General features: G+C 51.4%; 2 protein-coding genes and 1 non-coding gene across 9 annotated transcripts in view; all 3 read left to right on the forward strand.

The window, feature by feature from the left end:
* Nucleotides 1-7,478, forward strand: part of TOGARAM1 (TOG array regulator of axonemal microtubules 1) — a 34,305-nt gene extending 26,827 nt beyond the window's left edge. For 2 of the 3 annotated variants that reach the window (XM_063159567.1, XM_063159568.1), the window contains exons 18-21: nt 551-740; nt 3,850-4,069; nt 4,351-4,437; nt 6,545-7,478. In XM_063159567.1, the coding sequence (XP_063015637.1) occupies nt 551-740; nt 3,850-4,069; nt 4,351-4,437; nt 6,545-6,786 (739 nt within the window). In that variant the 3' untranslated portion in view covers nt 6,787-7,478. The other variant, XM_063159569.1, reaches the window with a different exon arrangement.
* A 968-nt stretch (nt 7,479-8,446) lies between these two features.
* On the forward strand, nt 8,447-25,774 carry PRPF39 (pre-mRNA processing factor 39). Of its 5 annotated transcripts, XM_063159573.1 has the most exons (14): nt 8,447-8,511; nt 12,757-13,106; nt 13,471-13,596; nt 14,233-14,351; nt 15,101-15,268; nt 15,918-16,074; nt 17,573-17,680; nt 19,533-19,697; nt 20,006-20,132; nt 20,592-20,860; nt 21,395-21,579; nt 22,783-22,857; nt 23,406-23,526; nt 25,083-25,774. In XM_063159573.1, exons 2-14 carry the CDS (start codon nt 12,777-12,779, stop codon nt 25,131-25,133), a joined length of 2,001 nt encoding a protein of 666 aa, XP_063015643.1. In that variant the 5' UTR covers nt 8,447-8,511; nt 12,757-12,776; the 3' UTR covers nt 25,134-25,774. The 5 variants fall into 5 exon arrangements, with proteins under 5 accessions (XP_063015643.1, XP_063015646.1, XP_063015647.1 ...); XM_063159576.1 differs by lacking the exons at nt 8,447-8,511; nt 12,757-13,106 and adding an exon at nt 13,943-14,105 and having other exon boundaries at nt 13,472-13,596; XM_063159577.1 differs by lacking the exons at nt 8,447-8,511; nt 12,757-13,106 and adding an exon at nt 13,996-14,105 and having other exon boundaries at nt 13,472-13,596.
* Nucleotides 20,944-21,029, forward strand: LOC134420431 (small nucleolar RNA SNORD127). The gene has a single exon (XR_010028348.1). It is a non-coding gene; the product is annotated as a small nucleolar RNA SNORD127 (small nucleolar RNA).

Consider the following 25,774-nt stretch of genomic DNA (forward strand, 5'->3'; position numbering starts at 1 on the left):
TATGAGACTTTGGGAACAAAATTACTATTGGGTGATTGTGTCAGTGTTCACAGGGCTCTTATATTGAAAGAAGAGATGGAGATCTGATTCTATATTTCAGAAGGCTGATTTATTATTTTATTATATGTATTACATTAAAACTATACTAAAAGAATAGAAGAAAAGGTTTTCAGAAGGCCAGCTAAGCTAAGAACAGAAAGCAATGAATAACAAGGGTTTGTGGCTTGGACAGAGAGTCCGAGCCAGCTGGGCTGTGGGTGGCCATTAATTACAAACAATCACATGAGACCAATCCCAGATGCACCTGTTGCATTGCACAGCAGCAGATAACCATTGTTTGCATTTTGTTCCTGAGGCTTCTCAGGAAGAAAAAATCTTAAGGAAAGGATTTTGCATAAAAAGATGTCTGCGACAGGTGATTTCTTTTCAATTCACCACATTTAAGGTGAAACTTTGTGTTTACTTCTGGTACGTGCGCTTAGATGAGAAAAGAATGTGTGGGACGAGCCTCCCGTTCCAACTCACGGAACGGCATTTCCCTTTCGCACAGGGACTGCACGGAGAGCCAGGAGGCCCCTCGGAGAGCAGCCCCTCGCAGTGCCCTGGAGAGCGAGGAGTACCTCAGGGACCTCGTGGGCTCCCTGAACGCCAGGGATTTCCGCGAGCGCATCCGCGGGGTGCGCCAGCTGCTGCTGGATACGGAGAGCAGCGCGGGCCCGGTGCTCGCCAACATCGTCAGGGTAACAGCACTGTCCTGCATGGATGGTCACAGGGGGTGACAGTCCCCTCTCGGGCTGTGGCTGGAGGGTCACAGGGGGTGACAGTCCCCTCTCGGGCTGTGGCTGGAGGGTCACAGGGGGTGACAGTCCCCTCTCGGGCTCCAGCTGGAGGGTCACAGGGGGGTGACAGTCCCCTCTCGGGCTCCAGCTGGAGGGTCACAGGGGGGTGACAGTCCCCTCTCGGGCTCCAGCTGGAGGGTCACAGGGGGGTGACAGTCCCCTCTCGGGCTCCAGCTGGAGGGTCACAGGGGGGTGACAGTCCCCTCTCGGGCTCCAGCTGGAGGGTCACAGGGGGTGACAGTCCCCTCTCGGGCTCCAGCTGGAGGGTGACAGGGGGTGACGGTCTCCTCTCTCAGGCTCTGGCTGGATGGTCACAGAGGGGTGACAGTCCCCTCTCTCAGGCTCTGGCTGGATGGTCACAGAGGGGTGATAGTCCCCTCTTGGGCTCCGGCTGGATGGTCACAGAGGGGTGACAGTCCCCTCTCGGGCTCCGGCTGGAGGGTCACAGGGGGTGACAGTCCCCTCTCGGGCTCCGGCTGGAGGGTCACAGGGGGTGACAGTCCCCTCTCTCAGGCTCCCAGAATCCCAGCTACCGGTGGAACAAAAGGGCCACAGCACAGGCCTGGGGTAGAACTCAGGGTAACTTTATTAAATGGCAAAACTCCCCCCTCCCCAAGGGCCCAGGACCCCAAACTGGGGGCAAACAATGGCTTATAAAGGGGGGCAGGTCTCAAGGGAGGATACAGCGTTCAATTAATCAGGAGAACTCTTGTCATTATCATGCAAGAATTCTATTGTCAGTACATTGCAAGGGTTCCACATTGCTAGAGTTTCATACCTCCTCAAGATTTCTTGTAGGTATCTCCTCTAGGCACTGACTCATCCTTGTCCTCACAGCAGCCAACTAACTCCAGTTCCCCCTCAGCCAACCAATCCACTCCTTTATAACACTCTTCTTATTGGCTACAGGTATGGCCTGTTAAAATTAGGCCTGCTCCTAATCTTTAATAATAAACTCAGCTGCAGCTCTTTTGGGGATAAGATTACATTCTATACCACCTTCATTTACCCATGCTATATCCCCCTACAGAGACCTGAGGGTGGAACACAAGGTGAAGAATATAAGGTGTATAAAACAATGAAAGATTTCAAGGGAGGATAACAGCTTCAGTGAACTAATGGGGTTTGAAAGAATACAAAACTGTCAAGGAAGTTCCTAGGTGAAGGAGCAGGTTCAGGGAGAGATTGGCATTTCATGGAAGGAGGAGTAAAGAAAGTTCTGGGGAAGGGGTATGGGTAGAAGGGGTTTAAAACTTCGCAGAAAATAGCTAGGTAACAAACAAAAAACTAACAACTAAATAACAATAAAGGAACAAGTCTAGTTTTAAAGACATAAAATAAAAAATGGGCAACCTGTGCCATCTAAAGGCAGAGAAAAGGACAGCATAAGGAAATTACAAAATTACAAATTAAACAGCAAGCATATTAATAAAACTAAAAAGCTCACTACAACAGGTAACACTGGCATTCAGAGGGCTTAGAGCTGGGCAGATGCCTCAGGTTTAGCTTTTCTGTTTTTCACATTCTGTGCTGCTTAAGTGTGAGAGTCTGGGCTCCATATCAGGGGATGGTGAGCTCTGTGCACAGAGCAGGGAGACAAAACAATTCCTGCTCCAGCTGGGCACCAAGGACAAATGACCCAAATCTCGGCCCCAGAGCACAAACCCCGTGGGCTGGAGAGAGAAAAACAAGCAGGGTGGGACTGCCTGGGCTAAAGCTGGAATGGGACAATGAACTGCAAGGTGCAAATGGAGCAGAACTGATCCCAGGGACAGAGCCCGTGCCCGGCCGTGCATTTTGGGGCCATTTTGGTTGATCTTGGGTGCAGCCCTGGCTGGGCTCTGGTGCTGCCCAAGGTGGATGCATGGAGGAGATGCTTTGAATGAATCCCTGCTGTATTCTGGAGCTCCATCCAGCCTCTGCTCTGGGGCAGCCTGCACCAGGCATCAGGGTCACCAAGTTTTCTGAGAAAAGTCTTGGATCCTTCTTGGAATAAGGATGATGGACAGAGAGCATTGAGGGTAGGGAGGTCTGTGTGAGGCACTAAGGGAGGAAAGGAAGGGAACAGGAGGAAAAATATGGAATTTTTCACTCAGGGCACTTTTGAACCACTGCCCTGAGAAGCTGTGTCTGACTCATCCCTGGAAGTGTCCAAGGCCAGGTTGGATGAGGCTTGGAGCAGCCTGGGATGGTGGAACGTGCCCCTGATGATGGCAGGGGGTAGGATGGGATGGGCTTTAACATCTCTTCCCATGGAAACCAGTCTGTGATTCCATGATTTCTGGAATCTTTGTGCTGTTTTTCACGCCACTCTTGGGTAAATACCAAATATGGAATAGCTGTGAAAAAAGAAGAAAGTATTAATGTAAAACTGTCTCTGAGTAGTGTTACAAGTTTGTGTGTGGGAGAAGGTGAGGAAAGTGTTATGCCAAATTTATGGTGCTAAAGCTCAGGATGAGGGTCCTGTCCAATAGGAAAGGAGGTTCTGTAGGAGAAAGAAACATCCAGCAGCTATAAATTAAAGACAAATACAATGAAAGGAAACCAAGCTTGTCCTCCAGCAGTGCCATATCTTTGTGTGGAATGATGGAATTGTGCTCTGGAACCTCCTGGTGTCCAATCTGTGGATGGGTTTGAAACTTTCAGACATTCCCTGTGCTGAACAGAGCCATGTCTCCCTAAAAATACTGGCTGGCAGGAACTCTGGATCACAGTGAGAGTTACTGTGCCAGGAGTCACTGCACTGCAGGGCTTCGGATCAGATTAATGCATGGGGTTAAAATAGCAAATGTGGGTTCACTTGCTCACAAATCATCCCAGGTGTTTGCATATCCCAGAATTCCAGAATCTAGAGTGGTTTGGGTCAGAAGGGACGTCACAGAACATCTGTTTCCAGTCCCTGGAGATAGCAGAGCCATCATCGAGGTGGCCAGTTAAAGGGCAGCACTAAAGCAGGCAATGAGCTTTGTTGATTCCCAGTTCCATGGCTGCTGCTTTGATGCTTTTCCAGATCTTCGATGCTTTCAAGCCTCGCCTGCACGACTCCAACAGCAAAGTGACCCAGGTGGCTTTGGAGGCCATGCACAGGATGATTCCACTGCTCAAGGACAATTTGTCACCTGTGATCAACATGTTGATTCCTGCCATAGTGGACAACAACCTCAACTCCAAAAACCCAGGGATTTATGCAGCTGCCACAAATGTGATCCAGGCTCTATGTCAACACTTAGGCAAGCAATTTATTTTCTCTTAATTTGAAACAGTTTTAATTGTGGTGATTAAGTAGTAAATTGAAAGTTTTACTCTTTCAAAGAGTTGCACAGAGTCAGAGTTGCTACACTGTAAAAATCATTGGGTTTATTCTCACCACACAAATCACCTTGATACTGCTCAGTAGTGCTTTGGTTATTTTTCCATAGCATTTTCTTATTTACCTTTTCCCATATTATGTTTATTTCCAGATAAATTAATTTCCATTTAGGAATTTATGTGTTTTGCTCTTTGCCTTTAGACACCTCCCTGCTCCTGCAGCCATTCTGCACAAAAGCCCAGTTCCTGAGTGGAAAAGCAAAGCAGGACCTGACAGAAAAGCTGGCTGGTAAGGTGCTGCTGTCCTTTGCTTCTTGGGCTGGTTGGGTTCTCTTAATTAGGGAAATTATTGCAAGGTGGAGGTGGGTCTGTACCTTCCCTTCTGTCTCAGGAGGTTGTGCAGCAGTTGTCACATTTCAGTTCCTTAATGGAAATTGGAGCTATTGCTGACAAAACAAAGGATTAGTATCAACATTAGTGTTATATAGTCAGATGGAAGATCTATAACTACCTGGAACTTATAAATATTTATAAATATATTAAGGATCTAATTGAAATGTAAATACCTCATCTATTTAAATACCTTAAGGATGAACATTTATAAATACCTTAAGCATATAATAATTTTAACATGGCACTGTATTCCCTCTCCCAGTGCTCATTCCCTCATGCTCTTGCCAGGAGTCAGAGTGGTTTGGGTTAAAGGGACCTCAAATCCCCCCCAGTGCCACCCCTGCCATGGCAGGGACACCTCCCACTGTCCCAGGGTGCCCCAGTGCCCAGCCTGGCCTTGGGCACTGCCAGGGATCCAGGGGCAGCCACAGCTGCTCTGGCAATCCCAGCCCAGCCAGGAATTCCTCGAGAAAAACTGAATTTCCATGCTTGAAATGAACAAGGAATGTCTTTATGAGGAATATGCTTGAACCAAACATTTCCTTGGCTCATTTTCAGAGCAGTTCTGTGTGAAATGGAACTCACTAACACAATGAACAGGCTGTTCTGGAAATATCCCTAAATTTGAGGGTGTTAAACAGCCTTTAAGCAGTCCCTCTCTTGCTGCGATTTCTATATTATATATCAGAAGAGGCTGTTCTGTCAGAAAGAGAAACATTTGCTAATGAAACACTGAATTCATTCGTGAGGAAAATATTTCATCCTATAAACATATATATTTATTTTATACATATTTTATATGTATGTGTGCAGGACCAGAAGCTGGACTTGTGATCCTTGTGGATATTCCATCCACAGGATATTCCATCATTCTATGATTCTATATTTACAGTATAAGGCTGCTTTTTTCTTAAATATCTACTGCTTATTTGTGAGATAGAGGGGAAATTGGAAATACCAGACCTTACACTGTGAAAAATAAAGGTCCTTATGAGAATCTTAACTGAAAAAAACCCAACCTAAAATCTCCTTTATTTCTTTGAGTTTTTTAGCTTAATGGAAAAGTGTAATTATCAGCAGCACTGCTGCTACTTTGTGAACTCCTGGGAGGAATAAAAGGAGTGGTTGTGGGAAAATCTCATATTTTTTATGGGAGCTGATGATGTTGCAACTGCAAACTTGTGTACAGCAGCAGTTTGAGGAGATGATTTAAGTGCTTTTAAACCCCTCTCAAAGGTGGGGATCCCATAGAAATTGTAATTTAAATGAATATTTTATTGGAGAGCGAGTACTGGAGCTGTACCCCCCTCAAAGCTGGGGATCCCATTGAAATTATAATTTAAAGTAATATTTTCTCGTGGCAGAGCTGGTACCAGAGCTGTACCCCTCTCAAAGGCAGGGATCCCATCACAATTGTAATTTAAATCAATATTTTCTCCTGACAGAGCTTGTGCTGGGGTTGTACCCCTCTCAAAGCTGGGAGTCACATCTAAATTGTAAATTAAAGGAATATTTTTTGCAGAGCTTGTGCTGGAGCTGTACCCCTCTCAAAGCTGGGGATCCCTTCAAAATTGTAATTTAAATGAATGTTTTTTTGCAGAGTTGCAAGATGCTGGAGCTGTACCCCTCTTGAAGGTGGGATCCCATTACAAGTGTAACTGAAAATGAGTGTTTTCTCCTAGCAGAGTTGGTGCCAGAGCTGTACCCTCTCATAGCTGGGGATCCCTTTAGGAGTGTACCTGAAATTTGTGTTTTCTCCTGGCAGAGTTGGTGCCAGAGCTGTACCCTCTCATAGCTGGGGATGCCATTACAAGAGTAACTGAAGTGAGTGTTTTCTCCCGGCAGAGCTGGTGCCGGAGCTGTACCCTCTCATAGCTGGGGATGCCATTACAAGTGTCACTGAAATGAGTGTTTTCTCCCGGCAGAGCTGGTGCCGGAGCTGTACCCTCTCAAAGCTGGAGATCCCATCAAAATTCTAATGTAAATGTAATATTTTATTGCAGAGCTGGTGCCGGAGCTGTACCCTCGGAAGCCCTGTGCCGTGGAGCAGAAGGTGCTGCCCGTGCTGTGGCACCTGCTGGGCAGCTCTGCGGGCGGCGGCTCCGTGCCCGGCCCCCGCACGGCCACGGCCGCCTTGGCCCAGGCGCTGTGGGCACAGATGGGCCCCGGGCTGCTCGCCCACGCCGCCGCCCAGCCCCCGCACATCAGGAAGAACCTGGAGGAGCTTTTGGAGACGGGAACGTAAAATTGTGAAATGGCTGTCCCAGGTGCAGCTCCAGCGCCGCCTGAGCCGGGCACATGGACGGCTGGTGCTGCCGGGACACGGGCGGGAGCAGGCCTGAGCTGGGCACGGTGCCTGAGGGAGAGCCCCAGAGCCAGGCTAGTTTGGACTGCACTGGGAGAGACACCGGAGCCAGGCTGGGAGAGCCTGGCAGCTGAACTGGGCTGTGCTGGGAGAGCCTGGCAGCTGAACTGGGCTGTGCTGGGCCAGCCTGAGGGCCTGAACTGGGCTGTGCTGGGTCAGTCTGCAGGCCTGAAGTGGGACAGTGTGCGGGGCTGAACTGGGCCATGCTGGGAGAGCTGTGCTGGGCACTGTGGGGCTGGCTTCCTTCATTGTCACCAGCATGGCCATGGAGGAGCCGCTCCAGCCCATCTGTGCTTCCCTCCAGAGGCTCCAGTCCAGGACCTGTCCCTGGATTGCCTGTGAAGAACCACACGGTCACATCAGCACTGCGCTGTACATGGAGAAGTGGAAGAGAGTCCTGGACACAGGGGTGCAGTGCTGTTTGTGCAAAACATGTATTTTTGTACCCCCACAGGCAGTGGTGCAGTATTTGTTGTCTCAGGGCTGGGCAGTGGGGAGAATGAACCCTGACCCTTCTCCAGCTGCGGGCTCTGGACACATTGGACTTACAAATAAAGGGATTTATTTCTGTACAGGGATGTATTTCTGCAAAGAGCTGGGGAGGACGGGCTCAAGAGCTGCTCTGCTCAGAGGAACTCAGTGACAGTGGCTGAACACAAGCCCAGGCATGCCAAGGTGGGCAAGAGGCCAAAGGCACCTGGCCTGGACCAGGAATAGTGTGGCAGCAGGGCCAGGACAGTGGCTGTCCCTTGTGCTGGCACTGCTGAGGCACCTCCAATCCTGGGATTGGCTCTGGGCCCCTCACTTTAAAAGGGACATGGAGGGGCTGGAGTGTGTCCAGAGAATGGAACAGAGCTGGGCAGGGGCTGGAGAATCCCTGAGGAGCTGGGCAGGGGCTGCAGAATCCCTGAGGAGCTGGGCAGGGGCTGCAGAATCCCTGAGGAGCCGGGCAGGGGCTGCAGAATCCCTGAGGAGCTGGGCAGGGCTCACCTGGAGCAAAGGAGGCTCAGGGGCCCTTGTGGCTCTGCACAGCTCCTGCCAGGAGGGCACAGCCGGGGGGTCGGGCTCTGCTCCAGGGAACAGGGACAGGAGCAGAGGGAACGGCCTCAGGCTGGGCCGGGGCAGCTCAGGGGGGGCACAGCAGGAATTTCCCCACGGAAAGGGGGCTCAAGCCTTGGCACTGCCCAGGCAGGTTTGGAATGCCCATCCCTGGAGGTGTCCCAGGAATTCCTGGAGGTGGTGTGGGGGACATGGCTTAGTGGTTTAAGGGCTACAGTGACACTGCTGCGTGGACAGCGGGACTGGGTGATCTTGGAGCTGTCTTCCCATCCTAATGATTCCGGGATGTGTTTCCATAGGGGGCTGTATTTATTCTATTCCCTTTAGCGGGCTGTATATCTTTCATTCCCGTCCTGGGCTCTGTCTCGCAGCCCTGTCCCTCAGGGCCCGGCGCCATTTGGCGGGAAGGGGCGGGCACTGGGTGTGGCCGGTGCGCACGCGCGGGGGCAGGCGGGCACGCGGGAGGTGCGCGCGCGCGGGGCGCAGTGCGCGTGCGCGGTGCGTGAGGCCCGGGCGAGGCGGCGGCGGCTGTGGCGGCCCCGGCAGGTACCGGGGAGGGGCGAGGGGGCTGCGGCGGCACGGGGCCAAGGGGAGGAGAGCGGGGAGCTCCCACAGCGGCCGGGAGCGCCCGGGCCGAGGGACGGCCGGGGCGGGAGGCCGAGGCGGGGGAGGCCGGGCCGGGCCGCGCGCGGGGTGCTCCGAGGGCCGTGTGGGCCCCGCGGCCGCTGCCGGGCCTCGGGTTTGCTCGAGAGGGGCACTGAGCCGTGGGGGCGCATCCCGGTATCCGTGCTGTGTCCTTGTGTCCCCGTTCTATGCGTTGAACGGCCGCTGGGCGAGTAACGGGCCCTGGCGGAGCCGCTCCGCGCCGCGCGGGCTGTGACGTTATTGCCCAGCCTGGGCCCCAGAGGCCCTGGGGGAGACGGAACGGCCTCGGGCTGGGCCGGGGCAGGCTCTGGGTGGAGACCAGCGGGAATTTCCCCATGGAAAGGGGGCTCAGGCCTTGGCATGGGCTGCCCAGCGAGGTTTGGAGTGCCCATGCCTGGAGGTGTCCAAGGAATTCCTGGACGTGGCACTCAGAGCTCTGGGCTGGTGGCGAGGTGGGGATCGGGCACAGGGGACTCGATGGCCTTGAAGGGCTTTTCCATGGAATGATTCCGTGATTCAAACGCAATCCCGGCCCAGCCGCGCTGGGCCCGGGCAGCGCCGGCCCTGCCCCGGGTGGATCCAGCAGCGCCTTATCAGGGCTGTGAATGGAGCGTTCTGGGTAGAGCTCAGATAAGGCTCCGCATTCCTGCTCCTCTGCAGCTTCCCTGTTTGTTTCCCATTCGTTCATTCACGTTTATGAGCGGCAGTTTTGTGTACAGCAGTCTTTTGTAGCAGGCTGAGTAATACATGTTGGCATCAATTATTTAATACCAGTGTGTGTGTATAGCTGATACTCTGATTCAGTTGTTTAGCCTGTGTGCTGTCAAACGCTTTGGAATTAACGTGAAAACCCCCGGAATTAAGGTGGGGGAATTAAGATTAAGGTGGAAACCCCGGCATTACGTTTCCCTGGTGTGCCCCACCCCTGGACTTTTGTGGCCTGTTGCATTGACCGGTTTAAGCCATGGATTGCTGTCAGATTTTGGGATCAGACTGGAAGGTGTTTGGCTGGAAGAGCTGTCAGACAGACTTGGTTTCAGTTTGGAGCCACGTGTGCCAATCCTTGAGTTTTCACAATCTCAGCCCTTGTATGCCCATCCTACAGCTTCTCCCTCATCCTTTTTTCCTTCCTTACCTGAAGACAGCTGGATTTTGAGAGCTGATTTTTTAAGATGGAATATGTCTTCTGAATCAGCTGGAGAGAGAAAACATCTGTTAAACATCAGAATAAGTTTAGATCGTTAATTACTGCATTTCTAATGATGACAGAATCCGTGGAATTGTTAAGGCTGATCATTAAGTTCAGCCATTCTCCCGTGCAGCCAAGGCCACCCGGTGTCCCCAAGTGCCACATGCACAGGGCTTTAAATCCCTCCAGGGATTTAAAAAAAATCCTCCCCAGGGATGTGGACTGGGCAGCTGTGCCAGGGCTGGGCAGCCTTGCCATGGAGAAATTCCCCGATATCCAACATGAACCTCTCCTGGTGCAATTTGAAGCCATTTCCTCTCATCCCATCACCAGTTACCTCTGTCACTGTTAGGTCACATTTTAGAGCTGTACAGAGCCTTTAAAGTGTTTTTTCTGGTGTTGGGGCTGCGGTTTGTGTCACCCCCTCCTCTTACCACTCGGTTTTAGAACCTGCACGAGGCCCCCTCGGAAGTGCAGCAGCCTCTGAGTGATTCACATCTCTGCCTGTTGCACTGGGATAGGCACAGTGATACTCTTTGATACTTAATGTATAACTTAATGTTACAGATGAGGCTTTTTCTCAAAATCTGGAGGCACAGAATGGTTTGGGCTGGCAGACACTTCAAAGCCACCGAGTTCCACCCCTGCCGTGGGCAGGGACACCCATCACTACCCCGGGCTGCTCCAAGTAATGATGGAGAGCAGAAATGCTTTAAAAAGCACTTATTAGAAAACTTGCAGGGTAGACCACATGGACTCTTGGACATTGTGCCAAAGTTCCTTGGCTTGGGGAGCTCCTGGGGAAACATGAGCTGTTATCCCAGGAGCTGAAGCTGCCGAAGATAAGGGAGAGAGATTTTTCCTTTCTGGCAGCAACTTCACCCAGGATGTAGTGGTGTCTTTTCCATCCCCTTGTTGAAGTGAAAGCAGTGCTCTGGGTGTTGTCTCTTCTGGTTTCTGGGGAGTTCTGGGCTGGGCACTTGTGCTTTCTTTTTGAAATCCCAAATGTGTTTGCCACCTGCTGGGAGGAGAGCACAGGAGGAACCAGGAGTGCAGTGCAGGGTGTGAGGGTGTCAGCCCAGCACTGTGCTCCATTCCAGCTGCACTCAGGGCTGGGCGTTGCTGTGTCCTGCAGGGTGCTGTCCCTGGGGTGTCAGCCCAGCACTGTGCTCCATTCCAGCTGCACTCAGGGCTGGGCGTTGCTGTGTCCTGCATGCAGGGTGCTGTCCCTGGGGTGTCAGCCCAGCACTGTGCTCCATTCCAGCTGCACTCAGGGCTGGGCATTGCTGTGTCCTGCAGGGTGCTGTCCCTGGGGTGTCAGCCCAGCACTGTGCTCCGTTCCAGCTGCACTCAGGGCTGGGCATTGCTGTGTCCTGCATGCAGGGTGCTGTCCCTGGGGTGTCAGTCCAGCACTGTGCTCCATTCCAGCTGCACTCAGAGCTGGGCATTGCTGTGTCCTGCAGGGTGCTGTCCCTGGGGTGTCAGCCCAGCACTGTGCTCCATTCCAGCTGCACTCAGGGCTGCTGTGTCCTGCATGCAGGGTGCTGTCCCTGGGGTGTCAGTCCAGCACTGTGCTCCATTCCAGCTGCACTCAGAGCTGGGCATTGCTGTGTCCTGCATGCAGGGTGCTGTCCCTGGCGTGTCAGTCCAGCACTGTGCTCCATTCCAGCTGCACTCAGGGCTGGGCATTGCTGTGTCCTGCAGGGTGCTGTCCCTGGGGTCCCTGAGCCACCCGGGGCACGGAGCAGCCTCAGCTCAGTGTTCCTGCTCTGGCTCTGGGAGGGAAGGCCGGGCACAGCCAAGGCTGGGTGGCACCCAGCCAGGTCAGGCTGGCCTGGAGCTGGCACAGCAGGGCAGGGCCAGGCAGTGTCTCTTGGCAGGGACATCAAAGGAGGAGTGGGGGGAAGCAGAGTCTGTCCCAAGGGCTGGGAGGAAGCGCCTGGCACTGGGAGTGGTGGGACTGAGGGGCTGCAGGTCAGGGGCAGCCACAGCATTTCTGTGGCTCTCTGGTGCTGCTGGGTGTGTTTGGGCATCACTAAAGGGGCCTGAGTTGGTGCTGACAGGAATTCTTGTCTTTGCTTTAGCCTGGTGTTGAGGGCACCTTTTAACACCTTTGTTTCACAAAGAATGTACTGACTTGTACTGAGTAGGAAAATTGAATGAATTGAGGGACATGGGTCCGTGGTGGCCCTGGCACTGCTGGAGTGACTTGGACCTGATGGTCTCAGACAGCTTTTCCAGCCTGAATGTTTCTATGGAATTTGAACATTGTGACCATGTTCACGGGGATTTTCGGATGAGGGAAGAGACGAGAATGTAGACTCCATGTTTCAGAAGGCTAGATTTATTATTTTATTATATATATTACATTAAACTATACTAAAGGAATAGAAGAAAAGATTTCATCAGAAGGATGGCTAAGAATAGAATAGAATAGAAAAGAATGATAACAAAGGTTTGTGGCTCAGAGAGAGAGTCCGAGCCAGCTGACTGTGATTGGCCATTAATTAGAAACAACCACATGAGACCAATCCCAGATGCACCTGTTGCATTCCACAGCAGCAGATAACCATTGTTTACATTTTGTTCCTGAGGCCTCTCAGCTTCTCAGGAGGAAAAATCTTAAGGAAAAGATTTTTCATGAAAAGATGTCTGTGACAGAACATAATTCTTTATTTAGAATAAACTTCCACTGGGCTCCTACAGGAAAACTGTAATAATTCACTTTTATACCTCAGTAGCTCCCTGCAGTAGTTTTTTAGAAATCCACAGTTTGTATGTGCAGATGTGAAGATCTCTGCTGTTAATGTTTTTATTGCTGAGCCAGGCTGATGTGTGAGGCAGGTGCCGTGGGGGCTGTGGTGACATGCAGGGATGCCTGGAGCACCTGGGCACTGTGAGCTGGGGATCTGAGCCCAGCTGTGCCCCAGGGGTGCTGAAGGGAGCTGTTCCCCCAGGATCCAGTCGCTGCGGCGCCATGGAGAACGCAGAGAGCACGGAGGAGGAGCAGCCCACTGTGGGCAATGCCAGCGCGGAGCCCCAGGCCGAGAGCGCGGCCGAGGAGCAGCACATGGACTTCAGCACCGAGATCATGAGTGTCACCGAGATGGAGCAGTCCCCAGACAGCTCCCCAGACCTCAACGAGGACAACACGCAGGAGAGCGAAATCCCAAACATTGAGAGCTTACAGACCACAGATATCGAGGCTGACTTCCCTCCGGATTTTGACAAGTTCTGGAAAGTAGTAGAGGACAATCCGCAGGATTTCACGGGATGGGTTTATCTACTGCAGTACGTAGAGCAGGAGGTCAGTACCTGCCCCTGTCTCCTCAGGCTCCCCAAAATAAATAAACAAAGACAACTAAAGTTGTGGAATTCCAGTGGCAAATGTAGAATGAACGTCAAGCTGTCACAGACACTGATTTAAGGCAGCTGTCCTTGCCACTGCTGTCATTAAATCATAGAATGCCAGGATGGTTTGGGTTGTAAGTGACCTTAAAAAGCTCATCCAGTTCCACCCCCTGGCCATGTTCAGGGACACCTTCCAGTAGCCTGGGTTGTCAATGTCAAAATAGCACCAGGCATTTCTAACATTGTTAATAATTGTATTTAAAATAGCCTGAAGCTGTTGCTAAGGGAAGCCTTGACTGTGCTCACTCTGTTTCCCACAGAACCACTTGCCAGCAGCCAGGAAAGCCTTTGACAGGTTTTTCTCACACTACCCCTACTGCTATGGGTACTGGAAGAAGTACGCGGACCTGGAGAAGCGCCACGACAACGTCAAGCAGTCAGACGAGGTACGTAGGGCCCGGGGCCAGCGCTGCCACCAGTCCCAAAGCCACCAATGACTGTCCCACCGCGAGTCATTGGGCTGCCAGTGCCTGCCCTGCACGGCCAGGGCTCGAGGGACGTGTTTGCACGTGTCACAGCTGTGGCATTTGGAGCTAATGTTCTCTCTCTTTGTTGGCAGGTGCGTTAAACCTCTACAGTTTGTCAAGCTTTGCAGTGCAAGCCTCTGTATTACACTGCAGCTTAACAAGTAGGGCAGGGCTTTTCTGTCACTTCCATTTATTACTCATTTTCAAAACAATAATAGTTGGTTTGCTGGTCACAATTGCTCCATCTTATTGCATTTTTGGTCAGACGCTGTCAATGATGCTCTAATGGGTCTGTGCCCTATGGTCTGTACCCCAAAGCCTGCCCACACAACCTGGTCAGAATGCAGGGACCGCTGCGCTTTGAAGATCAAGACTCTGCACGTGGAGATCAGAACATTGCCATGTTCTATCCAACCTCCACCCGAATGGTAATGGTAGATTATTTAAACAAAATTCCAGTAATTAGTATTTCTAAGGTTCACCGGATAACACAGTGTTGCCTCTCTCTTAGGACCCCATTAAGGATTTGAAGTACAGTTCATGTTCTCTTCATAGGTCTATCGCCGAGGGCTTCAGGCAATTCCTCTTAGTGTTGATCTTTGGATACATTATATAAACTTCCTAAAGGAGACTTTGGACCCTGCTGATCCTGAAACTAACAGTACCATCAGGGGGTGAGTTGGGAGCAGCCTGATACCCATACACACCGCTGGGTTCAGGTTATTGAGTTTTAGGACAAGGGTAAAATCATAACAACCTGGCGTCACTCTAAGGATTTTTAAATTAAGAGATGATGGAGTCAGATTCTGTAAGAAGGGGGAGAGTGTGCAGTGTGGTGCAAGGGGAAAAAGCTGGAGAGCTTCACACTGGATATCTGGAGACATACTAAGAAATACTTAGTGCAGCATTTGGAATCCTGGAATTTAATTCCTTGGTGTTTCCAGGGTATGGCTAGGATGTGTCTGCTTGCTGTGGCTGGCAGTGGACCTAGTTAAAGGGCTGGGCTAGAGTTTGAGCAGAAGGCTTAATTGCACTGGAATTGAATCTCAACCAAGCTGCAGAATTGCTGCACAGCTTTTGGGTGTTAAGCTGCTGCACTGGTGGGTTTGGAGTCTGTACAAGACAGAAGTGGTAAAGGTTGTGTATTTTCCTGATATCTTGTGTTCCTGCCAGTGGCTTCTGCTGTTGCCTGTATTTGTTCTGTTGTGGAAGTGCTGGAGGCAAAAAATGAGTGTGAGCTTTCAGAATCTCTAGACACCTTTCTGTAAATATCTGGAAAACACTCTGAAGTATGTCAATAATTAATATAAGTCTAGTTTCAAGGAAATGGAGGATGCTCATAACCCTTAATAAGAGCCAGGACTTTCCTTCCTTGCCCTGGTCCTGGTATCCAGAAACCAGTGTAAAACCTTTCCTTTTCCAGAGCCTATGAACACGCAGTGCTGGCTGCTGGGACGGATTTCCGCTCTGACAGACTCTGGGAAATGTATATAAACTGGGAAAATGACCAGGGAAACCTGAGGGAAGTTACATCCATCTATGACCGCATCCTGGGAATCCCAACGCAGCTCTACAGCCATCACTTCCAGAGGTAAAGGAAAGCAGGCAGTTAATGCCATGAGCACAAGAGCTTGGAAAGGTTTATGTAGTTATTTACTCACATACTCAGGCAGTTGGACTGATTGTTGGAAACTACTGATGCACATTTGAGGAATTTGGGTTTAGGTAAATTCAGAGGTTTTGTTGTGCAATGAGAACAGACCTTGGAAGTGTGGGGAAGAAGAGAGGATGTCTTTGAGAAATCAGAATGAGCAGTTCTGGACTTTAATACTTGAGCAGTGCCCACGTGTGGTGAAGCACTAATGTAACTGACTAAAGAGGAATTCTGGTTAAGTTTTAGATAGTGGAATTCTGCACTGGTAGGGAGACTTGAGCAGCAGCCTCAGTTAAATTGCACACAGTCTTCCCCAGATCTCTTGGTGTGGGAAATAAATTATTTCCTTTATGACTGATTTTGTCCTTTGCCATCTCTTTTCCATGGCAAGGGTTCTGTCCCTTTGGCACATGGCATTGTGAGGGCGATGGGTGCTAGCAGTTGTGGCTGTGAGCTGGCAGCACTCAGTGTCACTCAGGGGCCACGGAGCAAAGCAGAACCCCCTGGGATTTACAGCTGTGCCCTGTTGGGCAGCAGTGCAGCGTGAAACAGCCCCTCTGCAGTGCCTCTTTGTGGCTTTTGCTAGGTTTAAAGAGCACATCCAGAACAACCTGCCCCGAGACTTCCTGACCACAGAGCAGTTTGTGCAGCTGCGCCGGGAGCTGGCGGCCGCCAGCGGCCACAGCGGCGAGGACGGGGACGAGCTGCCCTGCGGCACCGAGGACATCACCGACCCCGCCAAGGTACGGCACACGGCACCACCCTGCCCTTCCTGGGCTGGCCAGGCCTCACTGCAGCCAGGCCTTCCACTGCAGCCACCCTGTGGCACTGAGGGCATCACTGACCCCACCAAGGTACAGGCACACAGCACCACCAGCCTGCCCTTCCTGGGCTGGCCAGGCCTCACTGCAGCCAGCCCTGTGGCACTGAGGGCATCACTGACCCCGCCAAGGTACAGGCACACAGCACCACCAGCCTGCCCTTCCTGGGCTGGCCAGGCCTCACTGCAGCCACTCTGTGGCACTGAGGGCATCACTGACCCCGCCAAGGTACGGCACACGGCACCACCAGCCTGCCCTTCCTGGGCTGGCCAGGCCTCACTGCAGCCAGGCCTTCCACTGCAGCCAGCCCTGTGGCACTGAGGGCATCACTGACCCCGCCAAGGTACAGGCACACAGCACCACCAGCCTGCCCTTCCTGGGCTGGCCAGGCCTCACTGCAGCCAGCCCTGTGGCACTGAGGGCATCACTGACCCCGCCAAGGTACAGGCACACAGCACCACCAGCCTGCCCTTCCTGGACTGGCCAGGCCTCACTGCAGCCAGGCCTTCCACTGCAGCCAGCCCTGTGGCACTGAGGGCATCACTGACCCCGCCAAGGTACAGGCACACAGCACCAGCCTGCCCTTCCTGGGCTGGCCGGGCCTTCACTGCAGCCACCCTGTGGCACTGAGGGCATCACTGACCCCGCCAAGGTACAGGCACACAGCCCCAGCCTGCCCTTCCTGGGCTGGCCAGGCCTCACTGCAGCCACCCTGTGGCACTGAGGGCATCACTGACCCTGCCAAAGTATGGCACACAGCACCACCACCCTGCTCTTCCTGGGCTGGCCGGGCCTTCACTGCAGCCACCCTGTGGCACTGAGGGCATCACCGACCCTACCAAGGCACCTGCACTGCCACCCTGTCGTTCTCTGGGGCAGGGGTTCCACTGCAGCCACTTGAGCTGTGCCCAGAGAGCTCCTGTACGTCACTGCCCTTGGCTCATGTGCTAACAGGACAGCCCCTTCCAGTGCTGAGAAGTGCAGGAGCGTTAAAGAAATGTGTTAGAAAATGAAAGAAGTGGTGTACAAAACCTAAGGAGCAAATAGTAATTATTCCAGGTCAGCAGATTGCTATCTGTGGTCTAAGAAAGCTCCTCACTAGCACTGGCCTGGGCAGGTTCAGACTGTTACAGGCCTAGGAAAGCCTGGAGCTGTCCAGAGGAATTGCTGATAGTGAAAACACAAACACACTGAAACCACGGCTGACTTGGATCAAAATCCATCCTTAATCCCCAGCCAGGTTTAGCACAGGATAAACAGCAGTTGAGCTGTGTGTGCTGAGGCCCAGGGCTCCATCAGGCAGTGTCCCAGCCCTTCCCTGGCTGCTCAGGGAGCATCCATGCACATCCCTGGCACAGGAGGCAGTTACGAAGGTGGCACCATGTCTGCTTGTGTTACATGTTCTGACATTCTGTTCTAGCTGGTCACTGAGATAGAGAACATGAGGCACAGAATCATTGAGATCCATCAGGAGATATTTAACCACAACGAGCATGAAGTCAGTAAGAGGTGGACGTTTGAGGAAGCGGTAAGTGGGGTGGGGTTTGTGTGAGGCAGCACCAGCAGTGGTGCAGGGAGCAGGACTGGGAGCTGGGAATTGTGTGAAACAGCCTTAACTTCAACTGCTGGGAGGGGATTGAACAGAGACTCAAAGCTGGAACAGTTTCACTTCTCTGCCGTTTTTCTTGTGAAGAGGCACCTGGTGATGTAAAGATCTCAGAGCAGTGCTTGGAGAGAGGCAAGGTGCTGTAATGTTTGCTAAGCCAGTGAGTCCTGGGAGTTAGTGCTGCTCATGCCCTGGGGTGGTGCAAAGGCATGAGGGGATGGAGGGGACTCCCTTTGAAAGGTAAGCCTGGTCTCAGAGGAGAATGAAACTCCTGTGGTTTTCTGTTGTAACATTACACACTTAATCAGGTAGCTTTTGTTGTGGACCTCCTATGTGTAATTATTAAAAGTAATTAATTAACTAATTTGATCATTGCAAATATACAGCTTTTGCAGCAGAGTTAGGTTGGATTCCATTTGAAAAAACAATGGGAGGTTTTCATCTCAGTCTTTATATTTTTCTCCCTGGCAAACATGGTCCTTGTTTTAAATTTACTTCTTATGCTAAAGAGTCCACTGTGTTACCCAGCTGGGACAGATTTTCCGAGACTCTTTAGTGGGCTGGGTGTCAGAACTGGTGAGTGCCTGCACTGGGTGGGACTGGCCAGGTGCCTCCACAGCCCAGGAGCTCTCAGGCAGGGCAGGGAGCATTGGCAGTGAGCTCTGTACCTGTGACCCGTGGCAGCAGGGAGCAGAGCAGTGTCCCACGTTCCTGCCTGGGGAAGCCTTAAGCTGCCAGTCTGTGGGACCTGGGAGAGCCCTGGAGCTGTGGGCATTGGGCAGGGAAGGTGTGGGAAGCTGAGTGTCCTTGCTGGCCACAGAGTGCTCTTGTCAGCAGCAGTGTGTGCTCTGCAGCCCCAGGGCTGGGGCTGGGGGGAGCTGCACGTGCAGAGCTCAGCGTGTCCATACAGGACAGCACAGATCCCACCCAGGGCTGGGCATTCCCTAGAGCTGCTTCCAGCAGGAGGGGGACTGAGCTGGGCAAAGTGGCCACAGGGTGTTGGGTTCCATGCCAGAGATCAGTGAGGAGCATGAAGGGAGATTGGCTTTAAATTTCAGGTGGCTTTGAAGAACTGAATTCTCCCTAATTACTGTAAGTTCTTCATCCATTTGTATGGATTTGGATATGAGAGGAAATTGCAGCACAGGAGAAAGATAATCAGATACAATAGAGATGATGAGCAAAAGCAGAGGATCTCTGGCAAGATGCCAGACAAAGCAATTTCAATTTAAACAGAGCAATGTTTAATTTTCTGTGCTGAGCTCTGTCCCACCCAGCCCCTCTTGCAGCCACCAATAACAAGACAATGGTGCTAAATTTGTGGTCTCACTATAACCAGATTGATGTAAATATTTGATAGGAAGTCCAGTTCAGTGCTGTGTCTTTCCTTGTCATGATCCTCAACCAAGTTCTGAGTTGAATTTGTGGGCTGGGTGTCCCACAGTGAGCACTTCACCTGTGTGGATGGATGTGGGCAGTGTCCAGTGTGTCCATAATGTCACTGACCCTGGGCTGCCTTGGGTCCTCCCCCAGCATCTCTAAACACCTGCACTCCAAAAGCTCTCTGGGAAAGGAGGTTTCTAGCCCGGAATGTCACTGCAGTAAATCCTCTGATCCATAGCTGGATAACCCTGGATTGAGTAGAGGAGGAGGTGTCCCAGGAGCCCTGGTCACTGAAATGGCAGGAATTGAGTGTTGGTTGTGTGGCTGTTGATTGTTTGACCCCCTTGGTGGTGTGTTTGTAATCACCAGTTGCATCCTGTGACTCTTGCAGATCAAGAGGCCTTACTTTCATGTAAAACCTCTGGAGAAAATTCAGCTGAAAAACTGGAAAGAGTACTTAGAGTTTGAGATAGAGAATGGCACTCACGAGCGAGTCGTGGTCCTCTTTGAGAGATGTGTCATTTCATGTGCCCTCTATGAGGACTTCTGGATCAAGGTAAGGGAGGCAGCTCACGGCTCTGCTGGTGCACACCTTGACCTGGTGACTAACCCTTGTACCCTGTGGAACGTTGTTCATCTATAACTATATCTGTTGCATTAGGAGATGGTCTGCTTGCAACCAGATTTGACTGCTGCATTTGCCAACTGCGTTGCCTCTCTACGTCCTTCCTTACAGAAACTAGTCTAGTGGTTCCATAAAGGTGCTGAATGGGTTTAAACAAAAGAATTTTATCGTTCTGGCATGTTCTTGGAGACAAATACAAGCTTTAACCTGCCTGGTCTCTGCTCTGTTTCCAACCCTAGTATGCCAAATACATGGAGAACCACAGCATCGAGGGCGTGAGGCACGTGTACAGCAGGGCCTGCACCATCCACCTGCCCAAGAAGCCCATGGTGCACATGCTGTGGGCAGCCTTCGAGGAGCAGCAGGGTAAGGGCAGCCCTGCCTCGTGGGGCTCTGCTGGGGGAGCTCTGTGACTGTGTTCACAGGGGTCTTAGGATGAGGGAAGAAACAAAGATCTGACTCCATGTTTCAGAAGCCTGATTTATTATTTTATGTTATATATTACATTAAAACTATACTAAAAGAATAGAAGAAAAGGTTTCATCAGAAGGCTGGCTAAGAATAGAAAAGAAAGAATGATAACAAAGGTTTGTGGCTCAGAGAGAGAGTCCGAGCCAGCTGACTGTGACTGGCCATTAATTAGAAACAACCCCATGAGACCAATCCCAGATGCACCTGTTGCATCCCACAGCAGCAGATAACCATTGTTTGCATTTTGTTCCTGAGGCCTCTCAGCTCCTCAGGAGAAAAATCCTAAAGAAAAGATTTTTCATAAAAGTTGTCTGCAAGTCTGCCCTGTCCTAAAGCATCCCCCTGCTCTTGCAGGCAACATTGATGAGGCCAGAAGGATCCTGAAGACGTTTGAGGAGTGCATCCTGGGGCTGGCCATGATCCGCCTGCGCAGGGTGAGCCTGGAGCGCCGGCACGGCAACATGGAGGAGGCGGAGCAGCTGCTGGAAGATGCTGTCAGGAATGCCAAGTCCATCAGTGAGGCCTCCTTCTATGCCATCAAACTGGCACGGCACCTCTTCAAAGTGCAGAAAAACCTGCCAAAGGCAAGAAAAGTGCTGTCAGAAGCCATAGAACTGGACAAAGTATGTGTTCCCTCTCAGCTCTCTTACCCAAAACTCAAACCACCCTGGTGTCTTTCTCTCTTTCTGAAGCGTTTTGTAAAACATGGCAACAGTGATGACAGGTGTTGTAACTGGATGTAATGTCCCATTACTGCATGGAGACAACAGTCCCTCTAAACTGATGTTGCCATGTCCCAGCTTGGGAATCTGGAAGTTTGCACCCTTTTCCCACCAGAAGCACAATGTGCTTTACACCTTTATTTTAATTTTTAGAATCTTAAACGTTCCCAGTGTGTTCAGTGTTATTGGTGTGGGGCAGTGTTTGGTGGTTTGGTGTCAGCACAGGAATATCTGGCACTCAGATGCTGCCAGCAAAGTGCAGCACCTGGGTTTGTGGTGTTGGTCACTTCTGGTGTGCAACAAACCAGCCCAGGGGGAGGAAAATCCCTTTATTGCCTGTCATTGTGTGTGTTCATGGGGTGAATTGGGGTGTGTAACAGTTAAAAACCTGCTGTGAGGGTCAGGTGTGCACCTCCTAATGGCTGTTCTGCACAGGAAAACACCAAACTGTACCTGAACCTGCTGGAGATGGAGTACAGTGGTGACCTCAAGCAGAACGAGGAGAACATCCTGAGCTGCTTTGACAAGGCCATCCATGGGGCCTTGTCCATCAAAATGAGGATCACCTTCTCACAGAGAAAAGTGGAATTCCTGGAAGATTTTGGGTCTGATGTGAACAAGTAAGATGTCCTGTGGGCAGTGGCCAAACTGGGGTCACTGTGAGAGTGCATGGAAAAGGGTGGGGTCAGTGGCTTCTGTACAATTATTTCCTTTATCAGCTCTTTGTAAGGAACAGCTGCTTTTCTAAACCAACCTCCTGTGTTAAACAGGAATAGATTTGTAAACAGGAATAGATTTTTATACAGGAATCTCTTTTCAGATAATTGCCCCTTTTGTCTGAAGTGCCCATCACCTCACTGAGCAGAGCTCTGCTGCCTGCCAGGTTTTCCTGTGGCTGGTTTCCCCTTGCTAAGCCCTATGAAGGGAGGTGCTCCCCAGGGGAATGGGACAGTCTGTGACACAGGTGTCCTTTGAGACTGTTCCTGGCAGCTGCTGCTTGTTTCCAAAGCTGCACTGGTCAGGTTTTTCAGTGTTCAGCACTACCAACAACTGTGCACTTCTGTGGGAGGATGCACCAGGAATGCAAGTTTTAGTTCAATGCTACAATATCTTTTTCCTCTTAATTGTCTATTGTTTTTATTTACATTTTGCAGCTAAATAACCCAGAAGGATTAATGACAAGTCAGTTTTTCTGCTTTGTATGTTTTTAACAATAGCTGTCCTTAAATTCTGCTGCCTCTGCAGGGCAGCCAGTCAGTGCAAGTTTAGGATCTGAGACAGATCAACACAAAGAATTTTTGCATAATCCCAGAACACAGAATGAGTGTGAGGAACTCTTTTTACCCAGAGCACACTGCCAGAAGCTGCAGGTTTTGTGAGATGCTGCAGATGAGGGGGTGTTTCAATATTTGTGAGAATTTTAGCCAGGACTCTCCGGTGCTGCATTAACCACACTTGTTGCCTGCTCGATGGGCAAAGGCTGCTTTGGGATTGGAATAATTTCCAGTGTTTAAATGCTGATTCCCTCATCTCTATGCTGCTGTGGGTGGCATCTCCAGCAGGCTCTGAAGGAGCAGCTGAATCACAAATCACTTCTAGAAAACTTCTTTATAAAGGAGCTTGATAAAAACTGCGTTAAGTGTGAGGGAAGTTGAGCAGGTTGGGAACTGGAGCTGTTGTGAACTGATCGGAGCTGGCTTTCCCCTGTTCATCACTCATTAGAATGTGTTACATTGCAGTTTGCTGTACTGTTACAGCTCCCTGTAGGCTTTGCTCAGGTGTTTCAGGTACTGACAGGGCCTGACTGGCTGTGCTCTCCCCAGGCTCCTGGATGCCTACGACGAGCACCAGGCACTGCTGAAGGAGCAGGAGACGCTGAAGCGGCGAGCAGAGAACGGGTACGGACTGAGCCCAGCTGCCCTGGGCAGGGCAGGGCAGGGAGCAGCCTCATCCTGGGGAGTGCTTTAGTCTGTCAGTGGAGGTGTTTGTCAGCTTTGAACCCACTGATGGGAGAATAGAATCACTTGATTTTAGTCCTTTGAAGTCTGTACTAAATAGAGTTGTGCTGCCTTAAATATTCACAGAATTGTTTGCATTGGAAAGCACCTTAAAGCCCTAAAACCTGCCATGGACAGGGACACCTTCCATAGGCTGCTCAGAGCTCCATCCATGCTGGCCTTGGACACTTCCAGGGATGGAAATAATTTTGGAAAATAAGTTTTTGGGTTGTTGAGTTGTTGAGTTGAGCCAAACAGTGCTGGTAAAGTAACTCAGTCTCTAAGCAGGAACGTGCCTTTGCTGTCTCAGTTTGGGCACCAGCTTTAAACCCAGCCTGTTCTGCACAACCCAAGCTGTCCATCCCTGACCCCAATTCCCTCACCCCTCTGGGCCAGGGCAGCAGCTGAGCAGAGTTTAGGCTGCTCTGAGTGTGCTGTGTTCCCTGCAGCTCCGAGGAGCCGGACGAGAAGAAGCTGCTGACGGAGGAGGCGGGGCTGGCGTCGGCACAGCTCATGGACGGGGACATGCAGGTGAACCAGGCTGCCTACAACTACAACGCCTGGTACCAGGTATGGGGCTGCCTGCACACACAACTCAGCTCTTGGGGTGCTGGCATCTCCTGGGTGTGCTCCACAAGTGCTCAGAGTTCTTGTGTGGAGCAAGGAGCGGTTTGGTGGCTGTTCTGTCACACAGGGAGGGAACAGGGGGTGGTGTGTGGAACTGTTCTGCCCAGACTGGCCGTGGGGTGCCCCTTTCCTGTGTGCCTGGATAGTGACTGTCTCCAGGCAGTGATTCCTGTAGTGCCTTGGAATGGGTTCTGCTTGTACAAAATCAGCTTGTCCTCTGGGGCTCTTCCTCCAGGGCATTTTAGCTTGGAATAGAATTGTTGGGGTTGGAAAAGCCCTCTAAGACCATCCAGCACTGGCAAGGCCTTCACTGATCCATGTCCCTACTGCCACATCCATGTATTTATTAAATCCATGGAAGTTTTGAAGTGGTTTTATGAAAAGCATTGTTCAGACTGTGCAGAGCCCCCAGAGCTGGGGGAGCAGGGGTACAGCTGGGGCACAAGCCCTGGGTAGCCCTGCTTTGGGATTGTCTGCAGCCAGGTCAGGAATTCCTTCCCAAGCCAGGCAGTGGGAGCAGTCTCATCCAGCACAGGCTGTCCAGTGCCGGGCCAGGGAAAATGCCCCAGCTTCACACACAGCACTGCAGGAATGGCATTCCATAGGGAATGGCTCTGCTGTCCTGCATTCCACAGGGAATGGCACTGCTGTCCTGCATTCCCAGGGTGCTGTTCCATAGGGAATGGCACTGCTGTCCTGCATTCCATAGGGAATGACACTGCTGTCCTGCATTCCCAGGGGTGCTGTTCCATAGGGAATAGCTCTGCTGTCCTGCATTCCATAGGGAATGGCACTGCTGTCCTGCATTCCCAGGGGTGCTGTTCCATAGGGAATGGCTCTGCTGTCCTGCATTCCATAGGGAATGACACTGCTGTCCTGCATTCCCAGGGGTGCTGTTCCATAGGGAATGGCTCTGCTGTCCTGCATTCCATAGGGAATGACACTGCTGTCCTGCATTCCCAGGGGTGCTGTTCCATAGGGAATGGCACTGCTGTCCTGCATTCCATAGGGAATGGCACTGCTGTCCTGCATTCCCAGGGGTGCTGTTCCATAGGGAATGGCTCTGCTGTCCTGCATTCCATAGGGAATGGCACTGCTGTCCTGCATTCCCAGGGGTGCTGTTCCATAGGGAATAGCTCTGCTGTCCTGCATTCCATAGGGAATGGCTCTGCTGTCCTGCATTCCATAGGGAATGCCACTGCTGTCCTGCATTCCCTAGGGAATGGCTCTGCTGTCCTGCATTCCATAGGGAATGCCACTGCTGCCCTGCATTCCATAGGGAATGGCTCTGCTGTCCTGCATTCCATAGGGAATGGCACTGCTGCCCTGCATTCCATAGGGAATGGCAGTGCTGCCCTGCATTCCACAGGGAATGGCACTGCTCTCTGGCATTCCCAGGGGTGCTGTGCTGGCACAGAGGGGCTGGGGGGCTGTGCTGCCCCAGGGGCTCCAGCAGGGACTGACATGGTGCCTGATGCTGCTGTTGTGTTTGGTTCCAGTACAACTACCAGAACGCCTGGAATTACGGACAGTATTACCACACAACCTGATCCCTGAGGGAGTGGAGTTCACTGTGCTACAGTTTCAACAAAGATGGAATAAAAAAAATTATATTTTTCTAATTTTGGGCTGTGAAGGAACTGTCGTGCCACCTGCTTTTGGTCCTCTGCATGTGAACCGAGCTGCTGCTCACGGGGTATGTGTGAAGCAAGATTCGTGTGCTGGTAACTGATAAATGGTCTCTGTACAATTCTCATTTACCATAAATGATTTTTTTTAATTCCCTGCACTAATTTATGGAGTGTCAGAAGAATTCTCGTCGGTCTCATGATTCCATAACCGAGTGGGTGAAGCTGTGGGGGTTTGGGTTGGTTTTGCCCCAGAGCTGCTGTGTTGCCTGCCCTGGCCCAGGGCTGGAGCCAAGGCTTGTCCTGCTGCCAGCCCGATGCCAGGGAGCTGTGCCAGGGCCGGGCTGTGGTGGGACTGGGGCCCTGGCAGAGCTGCCACACGGCTTCTGTAGCGTGGGAGGGGGCAGGGATTAAACCACCTTCATTCTTTTTTAAAAGCACAAACTGTGTTCGGGATGAGTTTTGTATTTAGAGTTTTTCATGTACACGGTGTGAGCAAATCTTTTTTCATTTTGATCAAAGTGATCATTCCCATTTTTGTAATAAAAGCGAGGAATTCAGTA

Source organism: Melospiza melodia, chromosome 6, assembly GCF_035770615.1.
Source record: "Melospiza melodia melodia isolate bMelMel2 chromosome 6, bMelMel2.pri, whole genome shotgun sequence".
Taxonomy (NCBI): Eukaryota; Metazoa; Chordata; class Aves; order Passeriformes; family Passerellidae; genus Melospiza; species Melospiza melodia.